General features: G+C 43.6%; 1 protein-coding gene across 1 annotated transcript in view; it reads right to left on the reverse strand.

The window, feature by feature from the left end:
- Window positions 1-13,229, reverse strand: part of VIPR2 (vasoactive intestinal peptide receptor 2) — a 120,342-nt gene that overhangs the window by 13,079 nt on the left and 94,034 nt on the right. Inside the window, exon 6 of the mRNA XM_066584619.1 lies at window positions 707-833. Within this exon, the coding sequence (XP_066440716.1) occupies window positions 707-833 (127 nt within the window). The remainder of the gene's footprint in view (window positions 1-706; window positions 834-13,229) is intronic.

The raw sequence follows: 13,229 nt of genomic DNA on the forward strand, positions 1-13,229 counted from the left end.
ACACTATCACAGCATCGGGAGCCTAATCAAAGAAGAGCCAGTATGGGGAAATGGGGGTGAGCATGGACAAAAGAAAGACATTGTTGGAGTCAGCGGGGCTCCGGCTGCATATCTATGGAGCCAACCCCCCTAGACAAGGACATAACAGGAGGTTTTTTGTGCAAAATTGTTGTTCAGATACAGCAGAACGAAAGCAGATGGACAGGCTGTAGGCTCAGTAAAAACTGCTAAAACTCAGAGGCCATCTGTCATCAAACGTTTCTAGACAGGGCTCCATACAAACAAATAGTTGGGGTTGCTAGACTCTCATCCGCCAATTTGGACCCCAATGTGTCCTTTTGTTGGACACCTAAGGTGATTATATAATCAATTTCCAGCCTAATGATTACACCCTTTGCAAACACACAATGGTCCATGGACCTAGTAATCTGTGTGGCCCATAGTACATATTAGATGGGTCTTTGAGTACACCAACTGAGGCAATCACTTGGGTCGAATTTGAAGATATAAAGGTCACATGGAGGGTCTTAATTATGTATGGCACTTAAATGTTTGACATGCTCCTGTAAAGCAAGCATATTAGACATTTCCATCCATTGCCGGAATCTGTAAATACCTGTTTCTGATTTCATTCAGTACATTGAAGCAGATTGATGAGTGAAAGCAACATACGCACATTGGGTAAGGCAGAATCAAATGCAATTACCAGAGAATCTGGACAAGAATGATAATCGGAATAGAGGAAATCGTCCTTCATTAATACTGAGATAGCTTTCAAAATGAAAGAGAGGAACAAGTTCAGATGGATATAGTTTCTTGTGCAATGAAGTTTTCTAGATTGAAGAAAAAGAGAAAAAAAACCTCATCACTAACTGATACAGCGTTACCCCTAAAGAGGTCCAAAATGTAATACTGGAACTATACACATACAGTACATACAGGACTGTGAAAGAGGTTAAGGCAGGTGTGAAAAAAATTGGGCAAAGTAAGAATGCTTTCTCACCTGCGTTAGGGTCAGTTCACAGTTTCCTTTTTTTTCCTATTGATTTCTATAGGGTTTACAAAATACTGGAAAGACTTCTGTTTGCTTCCATTTTGTCAGATTTCTTTTAAAAAAAAAAAATGGAAAATTAACGCTGCAGATTGCGCCATTTTCCCATACAAAAAACGGAAACCTAACAGAAGCAAACTGAAGGCTTTCCATTTGCTTTATTTTTTTTGAAACCCCATTGAAATCAACATTTTTTTGCTGTTATTTCTGTTTTTCTCATCCCAAAACAGAGCAGAGACACAGAAACCCTGAACTGACCCTAATTCAGATGTAAAATGTATAAAGACCAGCATGTTAAAAATTAAACTTTAAATATCCAGACTAGAGATGAGCGAGCACGCTCGTTTAAGGCTGCTACTCGATCGAGTAGCAGTCTTATCGAGTAACTGTGTACTCGCCCAAGCAGCATGCAAGAGAAAACCCCATCTCTTTTTAGTATGGTTGCTCCATCCAGAAGCTCATGTTGAAATTAACAGATAACATATCATAACTGTTAGTAGCAGAACACACAAAAGAAACAATTTGTATCACACACATATATATAAGCAACATTTCACTTTCCATGAAGTGGTAACAGAGAGGCATGACCACTATGTACCACTAAGAAAGGGCTATAACTGATGTTAATAGCTAAATCAGATTGATGAATCGTTCCTGCAGTAGACGACAAGGGCTCAATACGCCGCAAACGATCCCATTTAAGAGGTTGCCCAGGTGGCGGAAGGGCATAGATCTCAGGCCCAATGGTGCCGAGCTCCAGGTCAGCCTCCAAATTCAAATTAGTTTCCTGAATGGAAAGACAGCCCAACTATCTTTTGGCGATGGACCACATCAGCCCAAGTTCCTCGCAGCCCAGTCATTCTTGTATAATACATTCGCCAACATGTAGATCAGACCGCTTCATAGTGATGCTCTGTTTGGCTGGTGGACAAATATTTTATCCTACTCATGGAACTCCTAATCAAATCCACATGCTGCGCAGGAGTGATAAAAAGTCACTGTTCCATAACTGCGGCATGTGTTGTGCTCTTCAAGGTTATATCCTCTCAATGGATCCTGTGCCCAATGTTCATGATGCTGGGAAAATAGACTGTACAGACACGAGGTAGAGAGAGGGTAGGCGCTATATCATGCAGGTTTCTCCACGGTCTCTAGAGACTTTTCCTCCTCCACCGCTGTGGGTGGTGTGCTGAAAACATTGCTGATATAGGTTAGTGTATGTAAGACTCCTCTGCCAGATCTGCTATTGCATGTTCTTCATGCCGCTGCTCAGTCTTGCTGTATGTCACCCTGCCCGATACCAGACTTATCCTGTTTGTGACACCAACTGAATGTGTAGTGGCACAGAGTTGAGGCCCCACGACACTTATCTAGATACCTCATGTGTTGTGTGTGCGTGTAGATGTATTGTCAATGATGCTAACTTGTGTGCTTTGGACTAAACAAGTCATTAAAAGGTCAACGTCTGGTGTCTGTTCCAAAAACCATGTGCATGACTGAGCATAATCCACCCTAACCTACTCTGTGCCTTGTCAGTCACCCCTAGCTAGCCCTGGGATTGGGTAGAGAGGATTCCTTCTAGCTCAGGATTGGTTAGTGGGGAGATATAAAGGTCAGAGTTTAGGTGTGGGGAAAAGAAGAAGAAAAAAGGAGGAGGTCAAGCAAAGCCTCGCAGTAATCAAGCTAAGCCTGAGCTCACGTCAAGTCCAGCTTAACCTAGTTTGGATCAAGTCACGTAAAGCCTGGGGAATTCAAGTAGTGGAGCTGGGTGCAGGAGAGTCTTCTTCCACACTACCAGAAGGCATCTGAGTCAGGGCAGACCCCGCACAGCTGGAAGGAAATCAGGCCTTGTAACCGAGAGTTTACCGTATCCCTGCTTAGTCAGAAGTCAGTGCGTCCATGGGAGAGCCTACATTACTACCTCCATTCCTGCACAAATAACCACTCAGAGCAGCAGCCAGTTAACGCAGTCAAACAGTCTCATTACTAGAAAGGTTGAAGAAATCAATAAATGTGATTGAAAGTGGTTGGGAAGGAGTTAGAGTCGTTTTTTACTGAATTGAACTGTTGTACTGAATCAGTAATACTCAGTAAATTGTGTGCCTTTGGTTTACTGCAACCTATTTGGACTGGTCTTTTTATTTCATCACGGCATTACACTCAAAGGCACTGGCGTCACACCGAATCTACACCATCATTTTAGCTAACAACCCTTGTGTAATCTTTCTGCTGCAGGAGTCACCATTCTAAGCGGAGTAGCCACGGCCGTAACTAGGTTAGGGTTAGAGTACCCACTCAAGCTACTCTGGCGAACCCTTGCTCACTGAAAATAGGCTGGACAGCCAGGGGTGAGAATGAGGGCAACAAATACCTGGGCAAAAGACCATTGTCCCTTTGTTGCTACTGCAAACCAAGCCTCACCACAGTATGGGATGTGTAGCGATGAAGTGAGGGGGTGCACCGCTGGGGGTCACATTATGCTGAAAGAGATTCCAACACATCTCTTGCTCACCAAATGAACTTTACTTAATGGTAACAAACAGAATCGGTACAATCTGAGCAAATTTCCTCACTTGCAGGTAAGCTAATCTCAATCGAGGTTACGTCACTTGAGTTCAGTATGATACAGAGCAGCGAATGCAAGGGATAAGTCCCAGTAGCGGTATGTTTAAGTAGGGGACACAGCTTTCTGCTTAAGTTAGCAAAGTGATTTACAGTTTAAGCCAACCTCCTTGTAAAGGGTTCTGTGTCCCCACAGAAGGTGAAGTGTGAAATGTCAGGGACCACCGGCAGAGTGGAGCACCAAGTATCAGTGTGGATCGGCTAGCAGGAGCTAACGTCAGCCGCGTCTTCTCCCTCCCATGCATTCTCACTTCTGACCCTGAAACACATTGCCCGAAGCTTTTGGTAAAATACCTGAATATTTATGACACACATCTCCTGGAACCTCCCCCGCACCTGGACTTAGAGCCTTAAAGGCATAGTACACATTAAGATTATGAAACAGATTCCCTGCTTCAGGAAAATATCCTAAAGGAGCATTCTAGGAAAAACTGATAAATGTAGACAAGACAGGCAGAAACTATGCCAAATTTATCAACATGGAGCCCGCTGTGTGATAAATTTGGCAAATTCTGCTAGACATGCTAGACCCCTTTTTTCTCTTTTTGCAGAAAAATTGTGATGCAATGTTTCACTTTTTAAACTATGCCCCCTTGTATTAAGACACACCCATTTCACCTAAGTCACATCCCTTGTCTAGCAAGATATAAAAAGTTTTAAAACACATAATAAATCTGTCTTTTTTTGGCATATTGATCCAGAATTCTGGCGCATTTAGCTTAGTAAATCTTCCCCAATGTGGCAGAATCTAAGGCGGCAGAGCATGACAAAGAATGCAAAAAATGGAAGTAATGTACTGCCCCTACAGGCATACACAAGTATAACAGTGTATCAGTTTTTCCTGAAATGTTCCTTTAAAACAGTGTAAACTCACATGGAGGTTTTTGATGTGGATTCCAAAACGGGTTTTTCTGTGCTAAAATCCACATCTTTTTACTATCTCTTTGACTTCAATAGGAATGTGTGCCGCAGTTCATCTACTGTAGAAATCCACACTATGTAAAAATAAACAATTGACATGATCAATCCTAATGCGGATTCCAATCTATGTTAGAAAATCCATTGAATGGGGCTAATCTGCATACAAATCCGCATCACATAAGTCATGGCTTGCTAGCTTTGTCAAAGGATCTGGACCAGGGTGACATCACAGCGTCAGCCACGACTCACGCTAGAACATGTTCAGTTCATTTTGGCGCTGGAAGCTGATGAAGGCAACTCTGGGAGTTCTAGTCTTAGTGGATGCCAAGTGTCTTTTCAGAAAACTGATATAAACTACAACTTCCAGAGACCCACATAATTGAAAGTTCCATCCAATCAGCGGAATTATGGAATACAGCGGGCTAGGTTGTTGTTTAGGTTATCCAGTGTGATTGATCTGTAGCAGAGTCATGGAGTTATAAAAGTCATGCATCATTATATGATAGAGTGACATAAGCAGTGTATTCTTGAAGCATACTTTATAAAAATGGCTGAGAAGAAATGCCATCAATCTTTAAATGAATAATTTAAATATGGATTCATCCCTTCTGCTACATATGGACAGCTTCCCTTGTGCCTCATTTGTGAAAAGGCATTTTAGAATGAAGCTATGAAGCCTTCGAGACTGAGAGATCACCTTGCAAAAATGCATTCAAAGTGGGTAAGCCTATTTCATTTTTCCATGGTTTAAAGTCAAAGTTTGAGAACCGCAGCACTGTAGGCAAGCTATTTGGAAAATCTGCTCTCAATGCTGACAAAGGCCTCCCTGCTTCCTATAAAATCTCTTTATTAATAGCGCAATGTGGCAAATCACATACTATTGGGGAAACACTTGTGTAACCCGCAGTTAGAGAGATTGTTAGTACTATGCTGGGGACTGACGCGTGTGCCATAGTGAAATCAATTGCTTTGAGTAATGACACAGTTTTACGAAGAATTGATGAGATGGCTGCTGATGTGGAAGATACACTTTTGGACGTGTTAAAGAACACAGAATTAGAAGTTTCTGGGATTTCCCAACTTACAATAGTGTGCATCCACCCACCCTCCACATACACAGGTAGGAGGTGGAGCTCTGGTGGTTATTTAGCGGTCTTGGGCCCTTTTGGGTATGGGGTCGGGAGCTTTCTCTAGTTTGTTTGGCCTTCTGCCTGCGTATTTTCAATTTTCGTACTCCGCCACAAGAGGTGGCATTTTTTGTACATAAGTTTTTACACAGTGATAGAGACTACCCAATACTTTGGACAATACTGATGAATATCCTATATGGAAGCATATCACATTCTCTACACCATGGCTGCCATTACGTTTACTTCCTTTAATATCAAAGGAATGAACAGCCCTCAAAAAAGGAACCACATTTTCTTAGAGGTGGTGACTCTTCAAAAGACCCACTTCCTTCATAATTACATACCCAAACTCCTTACCTTTAATTATAATCATTTGGTTTCACAGTACACATTCCTCAGTCTCAAGAGGAGTCTCAATAGCAATTGGAAAGAATATCCCTTTCATACCTATTCTTACAGAAATATACCCCAGTGGCTGGATCACCCACAATAAAGTTTATCTTGCTGATCTTTATACTCTGAACAAAAAATAGATACCTTGGTTACTCCATGTTCTCACTAAATTCACAGATTTGGCAGGGGGCCTAGTAGTGAATGGGGAACATTTTAATTTGGCGATCGATCCTTCAAGAGAAACTACCTAAAACACTCCCTCGATCCCCCAAAATAGATACATGGACTTAAAAGCATTTTATCTGAGTTAAACCTTCAAGATACATGGATGATCTTGAACCTAGAGAATACATCTACCTCTTGCATATGCAGTGGCCTGAAGTTGTGGTGGGGATGAATGTGAATAACTGTTGTGAGTGAGTCCTGTGTGTGTGCCCCTTTACCTGCGTGAGTGATGTGGTTTAAAGTCTTGGGTAGTTGAGGGGCAGAGTTTAGAGAGAGAGAGAGTGGAGAAAATGTAATTAAATGCTGTTACTGAGTTGGGAGTGTATACCCCACAGACAGTCTATTAGATAACTGAGACTGAAGATGTCTGGAGTTCAGAGGGAAGAGTATCTCCTAGTACTCGTGTAATGTTGAAAGTGTGGAAGAGAAGTGAAAATTAGTAAAGAAGATTGCTATTTCTGCAGAATTTACTACTTCTTGAAGAATCAAAGCTGAAAAATTGTTTGTAAAGTACAACGGAGTACCTCTGGTTATTTTTCTGGAAACTCATTATTGGACTGTGGACTCTTTATTTCACGCTATGTGAATAGTGGCCTAGAAGAGGTACTGGCGTCACGTGTCATTTCTATTCTTAAATGCCATATTACTGTTCACTGTGAATGACTGAGCCTGGCCCAACTGGCACCGCTGGCAGGAGAGATCGCACAGCCACCCATGACAACCATTTTGTTTCCCCATGGTCTCCCCTGTAACGGCGGGCCTCCTGCTCGGGTCGCCGCACATATTCACTCTACCTTCCACAGAATTGACTGTTTATTAATTTCAGGGAAATATGCACAAACTGTCACCACTGCAGACAATGGCTTAATTACAATATCAGATCACATCTATGACAGTGGCTATTACCAACTGCCCTGTGAGGGCATGGACCTGGTGCCTAAATTACATACTAATAGGCAACGATAACCATTGCTCACTGCTCTCAGAGAAGCTTACAGAATTTTTCAATCTTAATAACACTCCTGAGGTCTAAACTCCAATACTGTGGGAGACACACTAAGCCTTCATTCAAGGTAAAGTAATAGCATTAGGCACTGGAATCAAGAGAGACTAAAAAATTAACGCCCTACTAGCTCAGATTTCCAGCTCAGAAAATCTACTTAAAAACACACTTAGATGTGAGACCCAGGAGGAACTGAAAGCTCTGAGGGACGCAAACTTAAAAACACTCTTAGTATAAAAACAGGAAAAACTCTTGTATATGCATTGAGACAAGGGATCTAAAATAATGTCAAAACTTTATAAAAAGCAAAACAAAAAGAAAAAAACCTTTATATATAAGGTAAAAGAATCATTGGGAAAAATGGCAATGTCTACTCAAGGCATAGCTAGGGAATTTGAGATGTTTTACAAAACTTTATACAACTTATCAGACAACACCGCATCAGATTCCCGTAACACTACCCATACAGCTTCTTTGCTATTTCTAGAGACCCTTAGATTACTGAAACTATCTGGTGAGGATTTATCCAATTTATTACGCTCATTCACCATCCCTGAGGTGGCTGAGGTTCTTGCTTCCATCCCCAATGGATAGAGCCCAGGTTCAGACGGCTTTCCTATTCTATTTTTTAAAAAGTTCTCCAAAATACTCCTTCCAATTTTCATTAAACTCTACAACTCTCTTCTAACGGGTGCAACTCTCCCTAAACAAACCTTAGATGCCTTTATAGCCCTAATACCAAAAGAAGGCAACTGTCACCCTATCTCTCTGTTGAATGTGGATCTCAAATTATGGGCAAAACGCATTTCCCAATGCATTTTACCCCTTACTCATTAAACTCATTCACCCGGATCAGGAAGGTTTTATGCCAAACAGGGAGGGTAAACTTAATACATCCTGAATAATCAATGCCATCCCTTCTGCTAAAACAAATGAAAAACTGCGTGTACTTCTCGGAACGGATGCCGAAAAAGCCTTCAACGGAGTTAGCTGGGAATATATAAAATGCTTGCTAATGAAATTTGGCTTCCCTGACCAGTTCATTAGGGCTAAGTTTACCCTTTATTCAAACCCCTGAGCCAGAATACACATCAATGGACCTCTGTTGGACCTTTTCCTCATCAAGAACGGTACTAGGCAGGGTTGGCCACTATCTCCTACACTATTTATCTTGGTAATGGAAACCTTACTTCAAGGTATTAGACAGAGCCCTGGTATAAAGGGATTGAAGATAGGAAACACTACCCATACTACACCTGCTTTCACAGATGATCTCCTCATTCTCATGACCAACCCAAAAAAAGTATTCCTGGCAATCCTTGAGATTTTTGACCTTTTTGGCAAACTTTCTAACTTTAATATCAACTTTGATAAATCGAGGCCCTGAACATCTTGGCACCAGTCTATAACATTACAATGCTGCAAAAACAAAGCGCCTTCAGATGGCCTCGCCAAGTATTATATACAGTTAGGGCCAGAAATATTTGGACAGTGACACAAGTTTTGTTATTTTAGCTGTTTACAAAAACATGTTCAGAAATACAATTTTATATATAATATGGGCTGAAAGTGCACACTCCCAGCTGCAATATGAGAGTTTCCACATCCAAATCGGAGAAAGGGTTTAGGAATCATAGCTCTGTAATGCATAGCCTCCTCTTTTTCAAGGGACCAAAAGTAATTGGACAATGGACTCTAAGGGCTGCAATTAACTCAGAAGGCGTCTCCCTCGTTAACCTGTAATCAATTAAGTAGTTAAAAGGTCTGGGGTTGATTCCAGGTGTGTGGTTTTGGATTTGGAAGCTGTCGCTGTGACCAGACAACATGCGGTCAAAGGAACTCTCAATTGAGGTGAAGCAGAACATCCTGAGGCTGAAAAAAAAGAAAAAATCCATCAGAGAGATAGCAGACATGCTTGGAGTAGCAAAATCAACAGTCGGGTACATTCTGAGAAAAAAGGAATTCACTGGTGAGCTTGGGAAATCAAAAAGGCCTGGGCGTCCACGGAAGACAACGGTGGTGGATGATCGCCGCATACTTTCTTTGGTGAAGAAGAACCCGTTCACAACATCAACTGAAGTCCAGAACACTCTCAGGGAAGAAGGTGTATCTGTCTCTAAGTCAACAGTAAAGAGAAGACTCCATGAAAGTAAATACAAAGGGTTCACATCTAGATGCAAACCATTCATCAATTCCAAAAATAGACAGGCCAGAGTTAAATTTGCCGAAAAACACCTCAAGAAGCCAGCCCAGTTCTGGAAAAGTATTCTATGGACAGATGAGACAAAGATCAACCTGTACCAGAATGATGGGAAGAAAAAAGTTTGGAGAATAAAGGGAACGGCACATGATCCAAGGCATACCACATCCTCTGTAAAACATGGTGGAGGCAACGTGATGGCATGGGCATGCATGGCTTTCAATGGCACTGGGTCACTTGTGTTTATTGATGACATAACAGCAGACAAGAGTAGCCGGATGAATTCTGAAGTGTACCGGGATATACTTTCAGCCCAGATTCAGCCAAATGCTGCAAAGTTGATCAGACGGCGCTTCACAGTACAGATGGACAATGACCCCAAGCATACAGCCAAAGCTACCCAGGAGTTCATGAGTGCAAAAAAGTGGAACATTCTGCAATGGCCAAGTCAATCACCAGATCTTAACCCAATTGAGCATGTATTTCACTTGCTCAAATCCAGACTTCAGACGGAAAGACCCACAAACAAGCAAGACCTGAAGGCTGCGGCTGTAAAGGCCTGGCAAAGCATTAAGAAGGAGGAAACCCAGCGTTTGGTGATGTCCATGGGTTCCAGACTTAAGGCAGTGTTTGCATCCAAAGGATTCGCAACAAAATATTGAAAAAAAAATATTTTGTTTGGGTTATGTTTATTTGTCCAATTACTTTTGAGCTCCTAAAGTGTGGAGTGTTTGTAAAGAAATGTGTACAATTCCTACATTTTCTATCAGATATTTTTGTTCAACCCTTTAAATTAAACGTTACAATCTGCACTTGAATTCTGTTGTAGAGGCTTCATTTCAAATCCAATGCGGTGGCATGCAGAGCCCAACTCGCGAAAATTGTGTTACTGTCCAAATATTTCTGGCCCTAACTGTATCTGGGCACAATCTTAACCTCTAACCCTCCGCTCCTGTTTGGCGCAAACTACACGCCCCTCCTTAAAAAATTCTAAACCCAGCTCTAACAACTAAACCTACCATTTTTATCATGGATGGGCAGGAAAAATCTACTTTCCACTTATATACTACCCTATATTAGAGGTCCCCGGCTGCTTTATTTCCCAGATACATCAACTCTTTAGGAAATTTATCTGCAACAAACACAAGCCACGTTTAACCTATTTATCCCAAAAAAGACCTCCAAACTTACTTTTATATTATAAATAGAGATGAGCGAACACCAAAATGTTCGGGTGTTCGTTATTCGTAACGAACTTCCCGTGATGCTCGAGGGTTCGTTTCGAACAACGAACCCCATTGAAGTCAATGGGCGACCAGAACATTTTTGTATTTCGCCGATGCTCGCTAAGGTTTTCATGTGTGAAAATCTGGGCAATTCAGGAAAGTGATGGGAATGACACAGTGACGGATAGGGCAGGCGAGGGGCTACATGTTGGGCTGCATCCTAAGTTCACAGGTCCCACTATTAAGCCACAATAGCGGCAAGAGTGGGCCCCCCCCCCCTCCCAACAACTTTTACTTCTGAAAAGCGCTCATTAGCATGGCATACCTTTGCTAAGCACCACACTACCTCCAACAAAGCACAATCACTGCCTGCATGACACTCCACTGACACTTCTCCTGGGTTACATGCTGACCAACCGCCCCCCCTCCCCCCCACAGCGCACACCAAAGTGTCCCTGGGCAGCCTTCAGCTGCCCTCATGCCACACCACGCTCATGTCTATTTAGAATTGCGTCTGCCATGACGAGGGACCGCAGGCACACACTGCAGAGGTTGGCACGGCTAGGCAGCGACCCTCTTTAAAAGTGGCGGAGCGATAGCCCACAATGCTGTACAGAAGCAATGAGAAATACAATCCTGTGCCACCGCCATCAGGAGCTGCACACGTGGGCATAGCAATGGGGAACCTATGTGCCACACACTATTCATTCTGTCAAGGTGTCTGCATGCCCCAGTCAGACTGGTAATATGCACCTTAACAGTAACCGCGTTGGTGGTAATGTGGTGGTGACTGCGGACCTAGTAGCACGGTTGTATTTTGTTGGTTTTCGGAATGTGGCCAGGATTAAGTAGGCCGTGGCGGGGGGATGGTGGGGGGCTCTCTTGTAGTGTCGGTAAAGGTGAAATTCTTGGACTGCCACCAGACGAACCAATGCAAAGGCATTTGCCAACAATGTTTTCCCTGTTGGAGGAGGAGGGGGATGTTTTTGAGGCACTACGTGTCCTCTCCACGTGTCCGTGGTTATATGCACCTTAACAGTAACCGCGTTGGTGGTAATGTGGTGGTGACTGCGGACCTAGTAGCACGGTTGTATTTTGTTGGTTTTCGGAATGTGGCCAGGATTAAGTAGGCCGTGGCGGGGGGATGGTGGGGGGGCTCTCTTGTAGTGTCGGTAAATGTGAAATTCTTGGACTGCCACCAGACGAACCAATGCAAAGGCATTTGCCAACAATGTTTTCCCTGTTGGAGGAGGAGGGGGATGTTTTTGAGGCACTACGTGTCCTCTCCACGTGTCCGTTCCATGTCAGCAATAGTAGCACTCAAGACAGGCCCCAGTAACAATTCTGAAGCAGCAGTATAGCGGCAGCGCAGTCTTCGTTCCATGTAAGCAATAGTAGCACTCAAGACAGGCCCCAGTAACAATTCTGAAGCAGCAGTATAGCGGGAGCGCAGTCTTCGTTCCATGTAAGCAATGGTTAATGTGGCTTAAGTGGTAACTAGGCCTGTAGGCAGCCCAGTGTAACGAAAAATTGGTTCAAGTTAAAGTTCCAACGCTTTTAAGCGCATTGAAACTTATAAAAATTGTTAAGAAAAATTATTTGAGTGAGCCTTGTGGCCCTAAGAAAAATTGCCCGTTCAGCGTGATTACGTGAGGTTTCAGGAGGAGGAGCAGGAGGAGGAGGAGGAATATTAGACACAGATTGATGAAGCAGAAATGTCCCCGTTTTGGATGGTGAGAGAGAACGTAGCTTCCATCCGCGGGTGCAGCCTACGTATTGCTTACGTATCGCTGCTGTCCGCTGGTGGAGAACAGAAGTCTGGGGAAATCCAGCCTTTGTTCATCTTGATGAGTGTTAGCCTGTCGGCACTGTCGGTTGACAAGCGGCTACGCTTATCTGTGATGATTCCCCCAGCCGCACTAAACACCCTTTCCGACAAGACGCTAGCCGCAGGACAAGCAAGCACCTCCAGGGCATACAGCGCGAGTTCAGGCCACGTGTCCAGCTTCGACACCCAGTAGTTGTAGGGGGCAGAGGCGTCACCAAGGATGGTCGTGCGATCCGCTACGTACTCCCTCACCATCCTTTTACAGTGCTCCCGCCGACTCAGCCGTGACTGGGGAGCGGTGACACAGTCTTGGTGGGGAGCCATAAAGCTGGCCAGGCCCTTAAAGACTGTTGCACTGCCTGGGATGTACATGCTGCTCGATCTACGCACATCCCCTGCTACCTTGCCCTCGGTACTGCGCCTTCTGCCACTAGCGCTGTCGGCTGGGAATTTTACCATCAGCTTGTCCGCAAGGGTCCTGTGGTATAGCAACACTCTCGAACCCCTTTCCTCTTCGGGAATCAGAGTGGGCAGGTTCTCCTTATACCGTGGATCGAGCAGTGTGTACACCCAGTAATCCGTCGTGGCCAGAATGCGTGCAACGCGAGGGTCACGAGAAAGGCATCCTAA

This window comes from Eleutherodactylus coqui, chromosome 12 (genome assembly GCF_035609145.1).
Source record: "Eleutherodactylus coqui strain aEleCoq1 chromosome 12, aEleCoq1.hap1, whole genome shotgun sequence".
NCBI classification, from domain to species: Eukaryota; Metazoa; Chordata; class Amphibia; order Anura; family Eleutherodactylidae; genus Eleutherodactylus; species Eleutherodactylus coqui.